The following is a 20,413-nucleotide window of genomic DNA, read 5'->3' as shown; positions in this document are numbered from 1 at the left end:
GCTTGGAAGTCCCCTACATATCTCACAATTGGTATCGGCCTATTTTTGGTTCAAGTGTGTACCTTACCACTGAAGTTGTCAACCCCTTGAAACTTTCAAACTGGTGTATGTCATGAAGGAATTTTTGTAATTAAAAATGGATGACATATACTTTGATCAGCTCATCAAGGTCTATCGATTGTCATTGAAAAAAGAATTCTATCTGTCTTAGTTCAAAAGTTGACTTTTTTGCCGGAGGCCAACTTTCTAACACCACCACTTAGAAAGGAGCAAAGGATAAGCTCTAATTTCTTTAGCAATGAGAGAACTTTTAAAGTTTAAGAGATATATCTGATACCATTTCTCTATTAGCAATGAGAGAACTTTTAAAGTTTAAGAGATATATCTGATACCATTTCTCTATTGCAATCCCAAGTAGAAAAAAAAAAGAATGGTAAAGTCAGCTGAAATCACGAACAGAAATGGCTAGAAACAATAGATGGCAGCACTTTCGGACCCGTGGGAAAATCGCACTTTTTTGTTTCTGTAAATTTTTCTATTTATCACTCAAAGAAGATATATTGGCTGTGGGGCCGGGGAACTACCGCATATATTTAACACTTATAGATTTTAGTCCATCTTCAATTCGAAACTGGTGCCTGCCTGCTTGCCTGCTAGAACGGAGCTTTCCACTCGAAAGCAGAAACATGGTTTGATGAAACGAAAGCTTGGCTGCACAACTTCAGATACTCCTCTCTGACATAGGCTATATAACTTCACTTCGCACACCATAGGCTCTGGCTCGAGGACAAGCAAAAACCATCCTTTTTGGCCCCAGGCAAGAGTTCTACGGAGCTTTCCAAAATGTAATGTCATATTCATCAATCCGGCCTGAGGTCCACACTTTCCGTAAAAACCGCACAGGTTAGACCCTTACCAGTTTCCAGGAATAAGCTGAGATCGGCGGCATAGGAAAAAAAAAAAAACAAAAAAAAAACGGGCAAAACCAAAGTGTTGCTCTCGCAACACAATAATAATACATCCCTAAATATAGACTCGGGTGAATTCACACTCAACCCTATGTACACAAAATTAATTAAAGAAAATAATCTAATTCAAAATAAAACAAAAATAGGTACGAATAAAAACAAGCCCAATCCCAAAAGAACTACAAGATTAGCTGCAGAGAAGGCAAATATCGCAATAGGAAATTATTCCAACTTTTAATAAATATAGTTCGTTCAATGAGTGAACCTTTTTAGCTTGTAAAATGTTAGCTTTATCACACAGTCTTAACTGAACTTTTCGTTAAGAAGTAATGATGCCAAGGCTATTTTAAAAGAAGAATTAATTTTTAACCAAAAACTTTTATTGTAAGTGTTTTATTGTTTATTATTTTCTTTGCTGAAGACGGCCCTTAGATATAGGGCCGAAATATTCGAATAGGTTTTGTTGGTTCACTATCTTGTGAAAAAGGTCCTCATTATTCTTTCTTCTGTAGTTGTATTATGGAAAGGCAGTGTGGTCTTCGTCATTATTTATAATATTGCACATCGTGCTTTCTCGATTCGGCTATACATTCTCCCTTAAGACACAGCTCAACATTCACTTTATTTACTCTCCTCCATAAACCCTTCCTGAAAATAGTGACTTCATACCCCTGGAAGTTCCCAAGAAATTACTGATACACCATTTTGACTACCTGGAAAAGTAGTGTCATTAGATGCAACTCTCTATTTACCTGTGTAGATAGTATGAGTCCAATAAGAGCTGAAAGTACCAGAATCTTTTGTTGCATCAGAGAAAAAATTGATTTCCCTCTCCCCCCGCCATAAAATATAGATTGTCCTTTCTCCAGCTCTTTCCTTCTTCTTTTCTCTAAATACTACAAACACAACGTTTCATAGAACGGGTGCCCGTATAAACCCACTTGGAGTAGACTCATTCGTTTGGAACTTGGAACTTCTAGTTCTCTTTCTTAGAGTCAAATGTGATCGATGGGCAACTAGCCCCCGTGCCCTCTTTTCCTCAAATGTATCTGATCAAGATTTTAAGAGAGCCCTTTTTTCAAAATAGTCAAAATATCGGGGAAAATGCATCCAGGGTTGACATTTCCTCCCACATCCCGGGGGCTAGGGTTAATAGCTATGTCCCGGGAGAATATAAGGTTTTTCACGAAAGGGGTAGTCATATAAACTTTTGAGGAGGCTCATTTGATTTGAAATTGAAAGTTCAGTTCCCTTTTTAAGAGTCAAAAGAGATAAGAGGACAACTGTTCCCCTCCACACCCTTTTTTCCCAAATTCATCTGATAAGAATTTTGAGATAGCCGTGGGTTCAATATAAGTCCTATGACTATCTTAGTTCTATGACTATCTACCTTAGTTCTTCTGCCATAGGAATGACGCATGGACGGATGATAGATAGACTTATCTATTAACAAATTAACTGACATCATTTTGATACAATCCTAATAAAGGCTTGCGCCAGATTTGCCTGTCACTCAATCAGACTATCTGTCTTGTCTTTTTTCTACAATTAGCCATGGTTAGATTCCCACTACTAATTGATTTTAATTCAAACCAACCTGGTTGGTTGCCATTTGTTCAAAGATTATACAAAATACCTCCAGGGTTGACTCTCCAGAGCCCCGGGGCATGGGTTATAAGTCATGCTCAGAGAAAAGATGTTCAAAAAGTCAAAATTGCATCTATTAACAATAGTTTCATGACCCTAAACAATTGTTCAGGTAATAGGAACATTGACCTAGCCTTTTTGTGTAAAATAGTCCAAATACCATATAAGAATGCTTTCATGGTTGACACAACCCCCAGATCCCGGCGCAAAGATTTTAAGCTATGCTCCGAAGCCAAGGAAGGATTTATGGAAAGGGTTGTCTTATGAACTCAAGAGGAGGCTCATTTGATTGGAAATTGTAAATTCTAGTTCCCTTTTTAAGATTCATCAGTGATCAGAGGGCAACTAGCCACATCATGCTATTTTTTCCCTAAATACATCCGACCAAAATTTTGAGATTCCCATCATGTTTAAAATAGTCCAAAGATCATAAAACAATATCTGTAGGGGTGGCATAGCCCCCCCCCCCAGGAAACCAGGGAAAGGGTTGTAAGTTACGCCTCCGGGGTGTATAAGTTTTTTTATGGAAGGGGTGGTCGTATAAACTTTGGAAGAGGCTCATTTGATTGGAAATCGAAAGTTCTAGTTCCCTTTTTAAGTGTCAAAAGTCATTGGAGGGAAACTAGCATCCCCATGCCATTTTTTTTTAAATGGTCCTAAGATCATAAAACAAAATACATTAAAAAAGTTTGAATAAAAAGAAGTTTTCAAAGAAAGGTAAAGGCCTATATCAAACTAAAGACCAGCAGAAACTAATTCCTGTTACTGTTCAATGACAAAATGACTTTAATTATAATTAAACAATAAAAGAAACCCGAAGCAAACAGAAATTAAAATTGGCGTCATAACAAACTTAAAGATGGCAGGTGCAATATAGATGAATAAATAAATCTAAAATACCTTCAATGTTTTATTTTTTTTTTCTCAGAAGCACTTCATGTGAAAGGTTTGGTCATATAAACCTTTTTTTCTCAGAAGCACTTCATGTGAAAGGTTTGGTCATATAAACCTTTGGGGGGGGGGGTTCATTCACTTGGAAATCGGAAGTTCTAGTGCCCTTTTTAATAGTAAAAAGTGAACGGAGGCAACTATCCCCTCGAATCTTTTTTCCCTCAGATGGTATTTATCAAAATTCTGAGACAATTTTGATCAGAATAATCTGAAGGTCAAGTAACTATGCTTTCAGGGTTCATAAAACCTCCATAGTCCCCAGGGCATGGAGTATAAGTTATGCAAGCTGTCCACTGTTCAGATATGAAGTTTTTATAGAAGGGGTGGTCGTAGAAACATCAGAAAAATTTCATTGAATTTTAGATCAAGAGTTCTAGACCTCTTTTTAAGATTGAAGAGTGATCGGAGGGCAGCCAGACCCCCCCTCCACCTTTTTATCTCTAAATGCTTCCTATCAGAATTCTAGCATAGCCATTTTTTTCATTGACCGAACATCCTATAACTATGGTTTATGGTTTGATAGCCCCTCCCAGCCCCGGGTCAAGAGCTAGAAGCTATTCAAGTTGCCGATTGGTAACATGTAAGGTTTTTGTGGAAGGGATGGTAGTATTGACTTTGAAGGGGGCTCATTTGATTGGAAATTGGAATTTCTATTTCTTTTTTGAAAAGTCAAACTTGGGGTAAGGGTTTTAAGCTATACAAGTTGCTTATTGGTGCTTTGATGCCTTATTTGCTTCGATACTTTGATTTACTGATTTACTTTGATACTTTGAACTTTGATTTACGGGGCAAGGGTTGTAAGCTATGCAAGTTGCTTATTGTTGCTTTGATACTTCGTTTACTGTGATAATGTGTCACTTTGATACTGTTTCTTTGATACTACCTTTGAAAATTTGATGAAACTTGGATGTTGAAAATAAAAATTGATTTTGAAATGATTATGTCTCCTGCCGGGCGTGGATCAGCGTAGAGAGTGATGTCAGCCGCCTTCAGCTGGTCCGATCAGCAGCTAACGCTGGTGCATCGTGGACATCGATGTTTGCCAACTTCAAGTATCTTGAAAAACTATCGGACCATCGATGTTTCAGTCTGCCACAGGGTCGTTTCCAGTCGGATTCTTCAGGGTCAAAGTCCAGCATGATTTTCGCAGGTAGGTGAGATGGCATTCTAAGTAGATAACCGTACCATCGTAGATTGCGCTCCGAAATTTGGATGGAAAGCAGTGTCTACTGTGTTGTCTGTAGTAACTTCTCGTTGCTGACAAAGTCGAACCATCTCAGGCCTTCTATCCTCCCAAGGCTTTTCGGCTGGAACCACGTCTACAGTCTTGAGAGCTGCGATTGTGGCCGGCCAGGTTTCTTTTCCATATAGAATTACAAAACCGACCAGGACGTTGAAGATTCTAAACTTTGGGTTTCGACTAATACTTGATTTCCGCCATAGGTGACGATTTAACCTTCTCATGGCATCAAATGCCCTGGCTATTCTTGCTTGTAGTTCAGGGAGAAGCGAACCGTCAGCAGCAATGACGGAGTCCAGGCTCGTGAACTGATGAACTACGTCGAAAGTAGTTGTTTGGTTCAGGGCCACAGGAGGGTTGGCGATGCTAGAGGATGGATCAACGACCATAATATTGGTTTTGTCCCAGTTGACCAGTAGTCCTACTTTCGCAGACTCTTCTTGTAGGATGTGAAATACTTCCACCAGTTGGTCCATGGAATCCACCATGAGCGCCAGGTCGTCGGCCAAGTCAGCGTCCGAGAGGATGCAATCGCCAAACTAAAGTCCAAATCCAAACCTTGAGGTCGTCTTCGCCGTGATGTAGTCTATGATCACGTTGAACAGTTCGGGTGCAACGGCTTAACCTTGCCGAGCCCCTATACAAATTTGGAAGAACGGGCTTCGTCGGCTGTTGACTTGAGCGCAGCTCACTTTTCGTGATGGAGTACTTCGAAGAGTCTGCATTACTTATCTAGCAGACTGATGGACTTAAGATGCTCCACAGGGAATCACTATCGACTGAATCGCAAGCAACTCGGAATTCGAAAAAGGCGATGAATGCTTTTTGTCAAAACTCTCTAGTTTTTTCGAATTCTTGACGAACTGTGAATATTTGTTCTATGGTCGATCGCTCTGACATAAAACCAGCTTGTTCCGGTGGATAATGTTTCGGCAACGATCCAGAAGCACCATTGAGAAGAGTTTGCCAGGTACTGAGAGAAGGGTTATTCCCATGCAATTGGCACAGCCACCTCGCCTGCCTTTCCTCTTCCATAAGGGGATGATGATTCCTTTTCGCCAGTCTTCCGGAATGACCTCTGTTTCCCACTCTATAGAAAAGAGAGTTTGCAGAAGAATGAACATGGCTAGGCCCACTTATTTCAGCAGCTCTGAACTTATGCCGCATACACCAGAGGCCTTTTCAAATGGGGAATGTTGAAAAATTTGAAGCTTTGGCAATCAAAAACGAACAGAAACTAATTGAAAAAAAAGGTTCCGAAAAAGAAGTTTTTCAAACAAAAGTAAAGGCTATATTAAATTTAAGATCAGCAAAAATAAAAACCTATAATAATTCCAATTGAAAACGTCCAGAAATTACTATTAAAGTATAAATGAGACAATCCATGATTTTATTTCCCTTTAATTTTGACTTTTATTTTCAATTTTGCGATAAAGACAAAAGAAAATATTTGTAACATAAGTCGTTTTCAGTAAAACGTCAATAACGCAGTAGGTTTTAGATTTGTAAATTTATGGGGAAGTAGCCAAACTCTTCTTTGTAGTGATTTTTGTTGGTTTTAAGCTTGATTTGCTTATTTAATTAAGCTTTAATCGATACTGCACTAGAATAGATATTGTAATTTCTTACAAATTAATCCGCCTCCGTAATGTTCCAGCGCCCAGTTAGCAGCGAAGAAAAAAAAAGAAGAAGAAAATAAGAGCACACACAAGTGATACCCGAGCATAAAAATGATTTCCTTGTTGTTTAAAGTGGGGAGCTTTAAGTCTCGTGAATAAAGTTTTCAAGAATGTTAATTCCAATGGTATGTTTTTCGTTCTGATCTAACACCATTTTCGAAGGGTTTCAGGCTCCTTTTCAAAATACATGTAAGTTAGGTTTGAAAATAATATTTTACTATTAAGTCTGATACAAATAACAACTACCATTCCTGAATAAGTTAAAATTGGCAATTTTTTCTCAATGGATAGTTTTTAAGCCCATTTTTTTATTTCTCTGTATACTTTGGGCTGAACCTCGCTCTTTACTAAGTTGTGGCTATCGCTACAATCATGATTAAAAAAAAACTTTGTATATTCAAAGTGTATATTCAATCAGTTTCTAATATGACTCTTAGGTTTTTTCTTCTAAACATTACAAGGCATACCACCCTTTCGCCACAACTGTTTACGATGAAATTTAACTTTCTTGTAGCATTGCTTAAAAAACAATAACTGGAATGCCTAAAACAAGTTTCATTTTGTAATTTTCAATTTTTGCAAGAAATTGGGATTACATGGGGGTTCATCAGACACATGGTATTCTTTGGATATGTCCTTTAAACCTATTTGCAGGTATAAACATGTGTATTATCTTCCACTTCGTATTCAACATATTTCTGCAGGAAAAGGGGGCTGTCCACTTTCAGCACCCATGTTCTATGATCATTTAAATATGCTTATGAAATAAAGGAATTTTAAAGGGAAAAGGATCCTCCATGTCAATTTGAAGGACCTCTCACGAAAATAAACAAAAAATGAGCCTGAATACGTACCTTTTAAGGCTCTGGTAATCCCAGCAAAAAGATGTACAGATCTTCTCCCTAATTAACTGGTAAACAACTTTGAAATGATGTGTAACTGTGACTATTGCTGCATAAATTGTCTATACTAACCGCTAATGTGGCTTGGACTTGAATATGTCTAGGGACAGACACGTCAACTTCTAACACTAATCACACCAACGCCTAATCAGTACTTTCCTGTGATGTATCTAAAAACGGCAAAAGTAGTGGTGCTTTCAGTTCAAATTATTCCATTTTCAATATTATATAGCCACTAGTTTCGTAAAATCATCTTGGAAGGGAGAAAAAGGAGACAGTTAAAAACACATATATTTTTCTTAGTAAAGATACAAAAATGCCATATTCTTGGTCGGAGGAGTTAAGACCATCGATATGAGGTAGATTTTTAATGTAGTAATTTTTCATTTTTTTAAACATGAATAAAAAAAAATCACATTAGCATTAGTGTTAAAACTGATTCTTTGATGTAAATAAATGTTCTTATCAAACTTCTATTTTTTGAAGTACATATTCGTCACTATGAACGTCTTGACTTTCTTGTATTATTTTCTTTTCCTTTAACTCCTTCATACTTTAACTAGTATTTACTACTATTTATTAAAAAACATCATTCAATTTCCCAATTTAAGTGCTTTTTCATTTACTCTTACTCTCACTTTCTGGCGATCTTGTCTTTTTTTCTTTCCGTCATGCACGATGTACTATCTTGACTGTCCAGTTGTTTTTCTCTCCGTCAGCCTTCAGAGTCTAAGAGGTGCTCAAACATTTAATCGATTTTTTTCTAAAATGCACACTCTATTTCGTTATTGGGAAATAAGAGTGAATTTTACGTAGTAACGAAAACTATTACTGACACACCATAGCTACTGTATATATTTCAAAAGGAAATTACTATTCAAAACTAAAGAATCATTTGGAATGATAAGGCTCTTAAGAATTAAGAATTTAAGGTAAAATTTAGAATCCAGTAGGGCAGAGCTTGCACTGTACATTTATTAACATCCGAAATTCACATAAAAATTCCAGTGTTTTAAAAAATCAAAAGATATAAAATAATAGTTATATTTAGTTCTTTGGAGTAGTTATGGATTTACATACTCTCTCAAGATTTTAAACTTAGAACCAACCCTAGATCTTAGGGATAAGTTATAGTAAAGACATTTCTTCAAGGGAGGAGCTTTGCCCTTGAACTTCTTTCGAAGTTCTTACAGTTGGAAGTTTTGCCGTAATCACACTCTTTGCGTAAACCACCACATCCACCATGAACCACCACAGAATACTCCGCATTTTTACTCCAAAGTAAGTATTATTGTTGCACATTAAATTAACCAGTAATCAGTTTTGGTTCGTCGTTCACTTGTGTCTTCCAGGTATGATTTATTCATTTCCGTGTAATTTGACAATGCTTTAAGTCCGTACTGAGCTAATTTTAGCAAGCTGTCGTTTGGAACTGGTTTACATGATTCGATATACCTCACTATCTCTTTATAGCTATTTTGGATAAGATGTATCACTTCAAGTTTCGTTGAATCTGCAGTAAAAGCTACAAATTTTAAATATTTTGTTATAAACATATGTATTTCATCGTTGGCATTCTCTTTTTCTATTTCATACTGAATCACTCTCTCAGCACTTTTGTAGACATCTGAGCCTTTAGAATATATATTAATTGTTCCGTTACCGACAGATCCAATTACAGAGGTAAGCTGCATTAGAGCGATAATGGCAATTACCAATTCATCTGTGAGTTGGAATCTGCTTATGTCTGCTAGTATTGTTTCATTTTTTTGCAAATATTCTATAGACTCTAAAAGATCTTTTGTACTATTTATTAATTCCCCTTCTTCACATATTAATCCTAATCTTCTGGTTATATCATTAGAAATAGTTGAGGCAAGAGTTGGCTCCTCCCTTTTAATCTTCTCCGACCACAAGTACTTTGCAACAGAATATCCAAGGTCCCATCGTGCAAATTTTTCCTCTAGTTTCCCGTCAAGAAATTCCTCTTCCGGCTCGTAAAGAACATTATCCCATGGTAAATTTGTAGTAAGTGACTTTAAAGTAAGACCTGTAAATAAACTGCTTTTAACCTCTTTGGCCCATTGGCTATTGATGTTTCTTCCTTCTGCACTCAAAGACCCATTGACCAGATCTAACGGATTGAAACTGCCACTGTTGATTGTAGTAATAATAGCTTCTAATTCCGACTCACTAGAAATTTTACTGACAACTGTTTCCGACAAAGCGACTGCACCGGAAGGCTCATTTTTCATCCGCATTACTGCTAGAATTTTCCTGGTAAATTCACTGTATTCCCTCATTGCAGTGATATACTTTAGCGTCGTCATATCTTGGATCCCTAAAATATTAGTTAATGTTAATAGGTCTACTACGAGATATATATATATATATATATATATATATATATATATATATATATATATATATATATATATATATATATATATATATATATATATATATATATATATATATATATATATATATATGTATATATATATATATATATATATATATATATATATATATATATATATATATATATATATATATATATATATATATTTACAAGTACAAGTCCCTTGATACAAACGGGGTAGACATTTAGTCTCAGTTGAAAAAAATCGTTTTTTTTATTTAATATTGGAAGTAGGCTACTACTCTCTCCTTCCACCTCTTTATATTACATTAAAGTTAAGTATTCCTTCAACAATCCTTTGAAAATGATGATCATCCCTGGAAAAATACACTTTTCCAAATATTTACTTGAAGGGGGGAGGGGGCTTATATATCATAAATTAATTATAGGGTCATAATTTCCACGATAGTCAAAGCGAGTACTTTGTATCCCCTAAGGAAAATTTGTGACGGTACTCATTTCCCCTCCCCTTTCCACCGTCAGTACTGGTAAGCATATGAAATGAACATAGTATATGATTTTACATAGAAAAAATTGCCTACAAGTAGAGGAAGGCTATCACACTGCTGCACATATATTACAAGCACCGTTTAAGAAATCATAGAAATCAAGGGGATTGTGTATTAATTTTTAGTCCCCTCAAAATCACCTTTTTATTTGTCCGAGGGTTCATGAACAAATAAGAGCTATAGGCATAAAAACATACTTTTGGAGGTTCAAGCACACTCCCTCCACTTGCACAAAGACCCAGCGGTCCTTTTTTAAAACGGCTGATGTTCAATTTTACATCTATCTTTATGATTCTACCAAGCCCTAAATGAATCAACTTAGTAAAATGAATCTTTAAATAAATGTCTTTGTGAAAAGTTTATTTAGTCCTCGACTTAAAATTTTTAGAGATGAAAGCGCCACCGCGTGGCATTACTGCCTCTGAAACTGGAAAGCTACAAATATAGTTTTTCGATCATTTTAAATCGATTGTGTATCTCAGAAATGTCAATTGATGTTTTTTTGGTTTGTTTTTGCACCTTTTGAGCCCAAATTTTTGTTCTGCGTTACAAAATGGTAGAAAGGACCACTTTTTTCCGTGGAACAGATTTTTTTTGCTACTTTTTTTTATTTTCTACTTAATCTACATTCTACGGCCACTGGTTCAATTCGATGACCACTAGGGAAAAGTAAAAAAAGAAACATATCAGCTCTTCCCATGCAAAATAAAGTAATATACCTTGTGTTCAAGGTGGGGGAGGGGGTTATGATTCACATATTCAGGGTCGTCGACAGTAGGAATCCCCACGGTATAATCTCCCGGGCCCAATATTCAAGAGGTCTCAGCAACGCTATATACATGGGGGGCACCAGTTTCCAATCCTCCCTCCCCCCAAAATTTTTATTGCAAATGTAATTATATTTACTATGGGGAAAACGAACAAAAATGGACATAAAATTGGAAGTGTATATATAAGACAGGAGTTGCATAGAAACCTGAAGGGAAACGAAATTGGCACGATACTTACTATCTTCTTTTGTGTAGTTGTGAAATATTCCACTTCCATATTCACTTTGCCTTAGGTTTGTTTGCCTGTAAGTATAACGGACATATATTTTAATTAATACTTTATGATAAAAACGACCAAATACAAAATAATCCAAAGATGAAATTATCATGAAGCAAAAGAAAGTTTTTACTACCAACTGGATTCCCTGTAATATACGAGTAATTCTGATAATAGTTTGTTAGTAATTCGAATTTCTGAGTAATGATAGCGATGGTTAACGTAATTTTCATATTAAAATCTTCAAATTGTTTTTGTTCAATGATGGTATGGTTCATTTCATGAGTGGTGTCTATTCACTTTAGAACGGTACTATGGTTTTTTCGTTCCTTTCAGCTGTAGTTTGGCTAATTAATCAATTAACTATCATAGCCTACTAATCTAGTAAGCAAGCTTTTGACTATACTAGATAAAAGAAAATGAAAGTGAAGAGTGACAAGTAAAGTTGAAACAAACTGACTTTGCCCTGTAGACGAGGGAGGATAGGGCTATCGCCCACCTCCACATAAAACTCTTTACGTTAAAATTTGATTTATTTTTGTTTTGAGGCCCACCTATGAAGATTCGCTGGCACTACTAGCAGCCAGCCCAGTCACCTAATGTCATCATGGAAACGCAACGTCGAAATTCACCAGAAATATTTCTGCAATAATATGAGACCTGCTCTTCCCTTAGCAGCCATGACGTTTACTCCACCACATACCAAACAGGTCGTGGTAAGGAACTGTAAATAAGGACCGTTGCGGCTCAATAGTAACCGAAACTCTAAAAATAGAATTTTGGTATCAATAGATATATAAAAAGAATGGGCTAGTCATGCTGACTCCAAATGTACTGATTCATTAATTATAAACAGGATAACATTTGCCGTATTTTAGAAAATAAGGAGGAAACACCCCCTGAAAGTCATAGAATCTTAACGAAAATCACACCATCAGATACAGCGTGTCAGAGAACCCTACTGAAGAGGTTTCAAGCTCCATTCTGCAAAAATGTTGAAGTATGTATTTTTTACTAGAAGAAAGATCACGGACGTGTGTTTATTTGTTTATTTGTTTTTATTTTTCCAGGGGTAATCGAATCGAACCAATGGTCATAGAGAATTGAGAGAGAGAGAGCTTACTCGAGCTGAAATTAAAAATAATGGTGCCCTTTTTTAGTGACCAAAAAGATTGAGAGGAATTAGCCCCCTTCCCACACCCATTTTTTCCCCAAAGTTATCCTATCAAAATTTTGAGGTAGCCGTTTTGTTCAAAACGTTTCGAAAGTATAATACAAAATTATACTTTTGTAGGTAACTTGACCCCCTGAGCCCCTGGGGATAGGTTTTAAAGTTAAAAAATTTGCCCATTGTTTACCTATAGAATTTGTTATTGGGAATTATAAACACATTTTTCGGAGGGAAGGATTTTGTGCTTGGAGTGGTTTACATGTGAAGATTTTCCTTGGGGAGGGAGATTTCAGGGAGTGAACTTTCCAGGAGAAATTTTTTATTAGGGGAATTCGACTAAATTTCTATACAAAATTCAATTTATTTGCCTTACTATCTCTTTCCCAACTCAATTTCGCATGTGGGAATGTTCCGGGGGAACTGACAGGGGAAATTTTCACCAGTTTTGGATTTCTGAGAAAGAATTTCCACGGAAGGGGGAATCTCCAGAGTGGTAGGGAAAGCAATAATAATTTATAGTCTTTTTCAAAGGAAAGTATGCTATGAAGAATTTCAGGCTAAATGGTCTACCAGAAATGTACGAGGGGGATTTCCAGCGAGGGTAGAAATATCCGGAGGGATTTTTACGGGGGGAGGAGTATTTACGGGGTTGGAACTTTCCATGGAGGTGTTTCCCGTGAAGGGAAGGAATTTTTCGTGGAGAGTGAGCCAGATTTACCGGTATTATTTAAAAAAGATGAGAAATTAAATAAAAAAAAAGTTTTTTCAACTGAAATTATGGAGGAATATTAAAATTCAAAACAGAAAGAAATTATTCCGTAAATGAAGGGGTTGTCCTCTCCCACCTCCATACCTTACTCTGCACTATAAAGTTTGACTGTTTGTCCCAATTTTTTTTAAGAACAATTCCTGAATCACAAGGATTATTTAATTAGAATAGGAAGTTTACAAAAAAATTAAAAACATTATCGTGAAGAGCAATGTATCGAGGAGGGGGCCGCCCCTTCGCAAGCGGAATAATTTCTGTTCGTTTAGAGTGTTTCTGTTGCTCCTTACTTTCAGCTCTAAAAAACTTGTCTTTTATTTAATTTCTTTAAATTACGGGAGGCTACATACAACATTCCCAATTCAAATTTATCAGTTTTGTATCGGATTAACAACGCTTCTCGACTACTGCGTAGGCCCTGTGATGTATTGCTACAACCGGCTTCAAACTCCGGGTCCCAGTATTACCAAGCTGATATCAAACCCACTACGCACCACAGGAACCACATTTATCAGAGAGATTAATCTCGAAAAGTTAATAAATTATGCCCTTAAAATGCACTGTCTGAGTGTTTGGTTACAAATTCCCTCCTCCTGAAAAGGCTGTCTGAAATTCTTCTTTATCCCAAAAGATGGTGTGCAGCAATACCGTACTGTACAACCGTTAATGACACTACATGTAGGTTCTATATAATAGTTTTTTTTTTCGACTGCTTGTTTGTTTAGGGATGCGAGGCAACATGACCCCAGAAGTTACGACGATATGTATTGTTAAGACTTTAGTTTTAAGTCAATTGGGTAACTTAAAATTTCGGTCGGTAGCATGTTGGCCTGATTCGGGCCAAAATCAAACACGCATGCGTTAGCCTACCACATTTCTCGGGAAGAAAGTGTAAAGTTTTGTATTTTTCCACAAAGGAATTTGAGACTCTAAAATTTCAATCCTAGACATACTTAACATAATACTGTGGGTATGACGAATATTACATACCTTTTAGGAGAGTTTTCTCAGTTCAGTTCGTTTCAAACAGTTCGTGGTAACGAACTGTACTAAGGAGCGACCCGGCTCAATAGTAACCAAAACTCTAAAAAATGGAATTTTGATACCAATACTTACATCAAAAAAATTGCATTTTAATGCTGATTTTAAATATATAACTTTCATCAAGTTTAGTCTTACCCATCAAAAGTTACGAGCCTGAGAAAATTTGCGTTATTTTAGAAAATAGGGGGAAACGCCCCCTAGAAGTCATTGAATCTTGACGAAAATCACACCATCAGATTCAGCGTATCAGAGAACCCTACTGTAGAAGTTTCAAGCTCCTATCTACAAAAATGTGGAATTTTGTATTTTTTGCCAGAAGGCAGATCACGGATGCGTGTCTATTTGTTTTTTTTTTTTTTTCCCAGGGGTGATCGTATCGACCCAGTTGTCCTAGAATGTTACAAGAGGGCTCATTCTAACGGAAATGAAAAGTTCTAGTGCCCTTTTTAAGTGACCAAAAAAATTGGAGGGCACCTAGGCCCCCTACCACGCTAATTATTTTACCAAAGTCAACGGATCAAAATTCTGAGATAGCCATTTTATTCAGCGTAGTCGAAAAACCTTATAACTATGTCTTTGGGGACGAATTACTCCCCCACAGTCCCCATGGGAAGGGCAACAAGTTACAAACTTTGACCAATGCTTACATATAGTAATGGTTATTGCGAAGTGTACAGGCGTTTTCAGGAGGATTTTTTTGGTTGGGGGAGGGGTTGAGAAGAGGGGGATATGCTGGGGGAACTTTCCATCGATAATTTGTCATGGGGGAAGAAAATCTCCATGAAGGGAGCGCAGGATTTACTAGCATTATTTAAAAACACAATGAAAAAATAAATATGAAAAAGTTCTTTCAGCTGGAAGTAAGGAACAGCATTAAAACTTAAAACAAACAGAAATTATTACCCATTTGAGGGGCTCACCTCCTCCTAATACCTCGCTCTTTACGTTAAAGTATTTTTAGTAATTTCAACTATTTATTCTACGGCTTTTGTGATTCTGGGGTCATTCTTAATGAATTGGGACAAAATTTAAGCTTTAGTGTAAAGAGCGAAGATCTGACAAGGGGGTGAACCCCCTCATATATGTAATAAAAATATGAGAATACAAAAGTTCTTTACGTAAGCTAATTTATAAGTTACGTAAATCTTTTACTAATAAAAATATTCGTAAAAAATTAAAAGTTCTAGTTGCCTTTTTAATTAACCAAAAAATCGGAGGGCAACTAGGCTTCCTCCCCCGCTCTTTTTTCTCAAAATCATTCGATTAAAATTATGAGAAAGCCATTTAGCCAAAAAAAAAAATGCAAATTTCGTTAATTATTTCTCTGCGGAGAGCCAAAATCAAAACTTGCATTGATTCAAAAACGTTCAGAAAAGTTTTTTTTTAACTGAAAGTAAGGAGCGACATTAAAACTTAAAACGAACAGAAATTACTTCGTATATGAAAGAGGCTGCTTCCTCATCAACGCCCCGCTCTTTACGCTAAAGTTTTTTACTGTTTTAAAAAGAAGAATTGAGAGAAAGAGTCAAACTTTAGCGTAAAGAGCGGGGCGTTGATGAGGAAGCAGCCTCTTTCATATACGAAGTAATTTCTGTTCGTTTTAAGTTTTAATGTCGCTCCTTACTTTCAGTTAAAAAAAACTTGTTTTTTTTATTTAATATTAACAAAAAACAAATCACACACTGTAAACTAACTACACCCAAGAGAGCACTGCCCGTAACGGGTGACAGTATTCATTCAATCATCAAGAAAAGAAATATAATGTAGAAAAGAAGAAGAAGGGAAAAGAAAATAAAACAAACGTAAATTAATAAAGCAAAACATAGAGAACTATCGGTAGAAGAAACTAGGATCCAATTCAAGATTTTCCAATAAGAAGCTTATAATCCTACTTTTGAACTCTGGTAGGCTATTAGCATTTCTTAAAGTATTTGGCAAATAATTCCATATTTTTGGCCCGTTAAATTTGATTGAAAAACCAGATGACGTGAGACGTCTCGTTTCTGTAACTAGTTGCGATGCATGTCAAGTATTATGTTGGTGAATTTCATAATTCCTTCGAAAAACCGACATAAACGACTCAGGTGCGGTATTTGTGCTTACTTTAGATGAAGTTTCGGCAATCTTTTTTTCTCGAAGGCGACCACATTTATTATCTTAAGTTTTATTAAAAACGCCTTCACACTCTGACGAGGCTCAAGTTTACAAATTGCACGTATAGCTTTATTCTGAAGAATTTGAACTTGCTTCCATTCTGACTTATAATTTGAAGTCCAAATGCTTGTTCCATATAAAAGTTAAGAGTGGAATAGACTGAAATATAGAATCAATTTCTCTTAAACTATGAAAAATTCTCAGGCTCTTGATTCTGGATAATTTAAAATCTAATGAATTTTATATTTTTGAAATCATTTTGAAAAGGAACTTTTTTTTTTATTTGCTGATATCAAAGTTTAATTCTTGAGTTTAGATTACCTTTTGCAAACGTTGTTTTTTACTTACAGTTCGATACTAAGAGCTATTTGACATTGTAATCGAGTTTTTTTTTACAGTTCACTACCCAGAACTGTTTGATCCAAGACTCTCTTGAATATGATGGAGGCTCTCTAATTAACTTAATTTGACATGTTCTAAACGAATTTTGGGTCATAATTTTCATATTTTGGAAGTTCTAAAAGATCCACTAACCCTACGTCTTCTCTCTATTGTTTTTATACAACTATATAACAGAGTTCACATACTAATGAAGCTTCAAGTTAATCAGCTCAGCCACATGAATCTTTAAAAAAAAATGTCTATAATGACCGTTTATTTTTATGGACGGTAAACATGTTTAGCCACGAATATATTGGAGAAACTGATTTTTTGGGAGGGGGAACATCAAAAATGTTTATTTGAATAAATTGAATAGGAGGTGTCAATGAATCAAGAAAAATTACGATTTGTGGGGGGGAGGACAATCTTCCAGCCCCTTCCCCCAGGCGTACGTCCATGGGCTACTGTCCACTGAAACTGGCTTTATAACCTAAAAGTTTTTCAAATAAAATTCAAGAGCCAAATTAAACTTAAGACCAGCAAAAATAAAATCCTATAGTAATTCAAGCGACATAATCTCATTTGTTACTTGAAAAGGCACATCAAAATGTCAGTTTCATTTTGGATGAGCCCTCTTTCAATATTCTATGATAGCTGGCTTGGTACGACCATTCCTGAGAAGAAATTAACATATAAAAAAACACGCCTCCGTTACAGCACTTTTCGGGAAAAATGCGATATTCCAAGAAATGCTCTCAGATGACAAGAATTTCATGTTCAATTTACATAAAGGGTCACTTTTTATTGCTTCGAATATTTCTTCCCTTTTTTGTCATAAACGATATAAATTCGTTTGTCCATTGTAGATTTTACTTTTAGTTTTACAGTTTACATGTAGGTTTTGCATTTTACTAAGTAGATTTTACATATTTACAATTACATTGACAAACAAAGTCAGTAGATGCATTCATTTGTACTGTTATTGTATTGAGTTTTGTGTAATTAAAAAAAAATCAACTGAAAGTAAGGCTTTGCCTCCTTTCATTACCTCGCTCTTCACGATAAAGTATTCTAGGACTTTTAAAAAAAGTTCTTATTGTTATAGTTAAACTGCCCCTGAGTATCAGAAGTCGTTCTTAAGTAATTGAGTCAAGAAGCCGAACTATAGCGTGAAGAGCGAGGTATTTAGAAGGGGCAGACTCCTAAATCTCAGTGAACAAACTCATTTGCAGAAAATTTTACCCGCTCCCGCCACCTCAGAAAAATATCTGTATATTGCCCAATAACAAGTACTATGTGTAGACAATTGACCAATTTCAGGTCTTTCATACCGTTCCTCATGGGCTGTTAGGGTCATGCTATCCCCAAAGGCATATTTACTGAACATTTCAACTATGCCGAACAAAATGACCCAATACCCAATTTTGATAAAACGACTTAGTGGAAAAATGAGCTGGGATTAGTCACTTAAAAAGGGCAATAGTACTTTTAATCAGTTCGTGGTAACAGTTCGTGGTAACGAACTGTAGTAAGGAGCGATCCGGCTAAATAGTAACCAAAACTCTAAAAAATTGAATTTTGATATCAATAGCTACATCAAAAGAATCGCATTTTAATGCTGATTTTAAATATATAAGTTTCATCAAGTTTAGTCTTACCCATCAAAAGTTTTGAGCCTGAGAAAATTTGCCTTATTTAGGAAAATAGGGGGAAACACCCCCTAAAAGTCGTAGGATCTTAACGAAAATGACACCATCAGATTCAGCGTATCAGAGAATCCTACTTTAGAAGTTTCAAGCTCCTATCTATAATTAAATAAAAAAACAAGTTTTTTTAAATGAAAGTAAGGAGCGACATTAAAACCTAAAACGAACAGAAATTACTCCGTATATGAAAGGGGCTTTTCCTCCTCGACACCCCGCTCCTTACGCTAAAGTTTTTTATTGTTTTAAAAAGTAGAGTTGCGAGAAAGAATCAAACTTTAGCGCAAGGAGCGGGGTGTCGAGGAGGAAAAGCCCCTTTCATATACGGAGTAATTTCTGTTCGTTTTAAGTTTTAATGTCGCTCCTTACTTTCATTTAAAAAAACTTGTTTTTTTATTTAATTTCTGAAAGTTTTTTAATTAATGCATGTCTGATTTCGGCTCTCCGTACATAAATTATTAAAATGAAATTTGCATATTAATTCTTTTTTTGGCTAAATGGCTTTCTCTTAGTTTTGATCAGACGATTTTGAGAAATAAGGGGTGGGGAAGGAGGTCTTGTTGCCCTCCAATTTTTCGGTTACTTAAAAAGGCACCTAGATCTTTTATTCTTAACGAACGTTTTTATTAGTAAAAAAAATACGTAACTTAAGAATTAACTTACGTAACAAACTTTTATATTCTTATATTTTTGATTATATATATGAAGGGGCTGGTCCCCTCGTTAATACCTCGCTCTTCACACTAAATCTTGTTTTATCCCAATTCTTCAAGAATGACTCCTGAATCAGAAAGGCCGTAGAATAAATAGTTGAAATTATTAAAAAAAACTTTAGCATAAAGAGTGAAGTGTTTATCTCCTCCTAAATACCTCGCTCTTTATGCTAAAGTATTTTTAGAACCCCTCATATGCGTAATAATCTCTGTTCCTTTTTAAGTTTTAATGCTTCTCCTTACTTTCGATTGAAAAAACTTTTTCATGTTTATATTTTCATTGTTTTTTTTTTATAGTAATGCTAGAAAGTCCTGCGCCCTTTTCATTGAATTTCTCTTCCCCCATGAAATATTCCTCCAAGGAAAGATCCTCCCATATAGCCCCCTCCCCTGAACCCCACACCCAAACCAAAAAAATCCCCCTGATAACGTCGGTACACTTCCCAGTAACCATTACTGTATGTAAACATTGGTCAAAGTTTGTAACTTGCAGCCCCTCCCCCAGGGACTGTGGGGGGTAAGTCATCCCCAAAGACATAGTTATTATGGTTTTCGACTATGCGGAACAAAATGGGTATCTCAAAATTTTGATCCGTTGACTTTGGGAAAAAAATGAGCGTGGGAGGGGGCCTAGGTGCCCTCCAATTTTTTTGGTCACTTAAAAAGGGCACTAGAACTTTTCATTTCCGTTAGAATGAGCCCTCTTGCAACACTCTAGGACCACTTGGTCGATACGATGACCCCTGGGGAAAAAAAACAAAAAAAAAAAAAACAAATAAACACGCACCCGTGATTTGTCTTCTGGCAAAAAATACGAAATTCCAAATTTTTGTAGATTGGACCTTGAAATTTTTTCTATAGGGTTCTCTGATACGCTGAATGCGATGGTGTAATTTTCGTTAAGATCCTATGACTTTTAGGGGGTGTTACCCCCTATTTTCCAAAATAAGGCAAATTTTCTCAGGCTTGTAACTTTTGATGACAAAGACTAAATTTGATAAGACTTATATATTTGAAATCAGCATAAAAATCCGATTCTTTTGATATATCTTTTAGCATCGAAATTCCGTTTTTTAGAGTTTCTTTTACTATTGAGCCGGGTCGCTCCTTACTACA

At 35.9% G+C, this 20,413-nt stretch overlaps 1 protein-coding gene across 5 annotated transcripts in view; it reads right to left on the bottom strand.

The window, feature by feature from the left end:
• Positions 1–8,037: 8,037 nt before the first annotated feature.
• Positions 8,038–20,413, bottom strand: part of LOC136029028 (uncharacterized) — a 68,288-nt gene continuing 55,912 nt past the window's right edge. For all 5 annotated transcript variants that reach the window (XM_065707055.1, XM_065707060.1, XM_065707059.1 and 2 more), the window contains exons 4-5: positions 11,327–11,391; positions 8,038–9,728 (exon numbers count right to left, since the gene is read on the bottom strand). In XM_065707055.1, the coding sequence (XP_065563127.1) occupies positions 8,689–9,728; positions 11,327–11,391 (1,105 nt within the window). In that variant the 3' untranslated portion in view covers positions 8,038–8,688. The remainder of the gene's footprint in view (positions 9,729–11,326; positions 11,392–20,413) is intronic.

The sequence above is a fragment of the Artemia franciscana genome, chromosome 7 (assembly GCF_032884065.1).
Source record: "Artemia franciscana chromosome 7, ASM3288406v1, whole genome shotgun sequence".
Classification (NCBI taxonomy): Eukaryota; Metazoa; Arthropoda; class Branchiopoda; order Anostraca; family Artemiidae; genus Artemia; species Artemia franciscana.
Note: the sequence above shows the minus strand (reverse complement) of the source record. Positions and strands in the feature narration are given on the sequence as shown.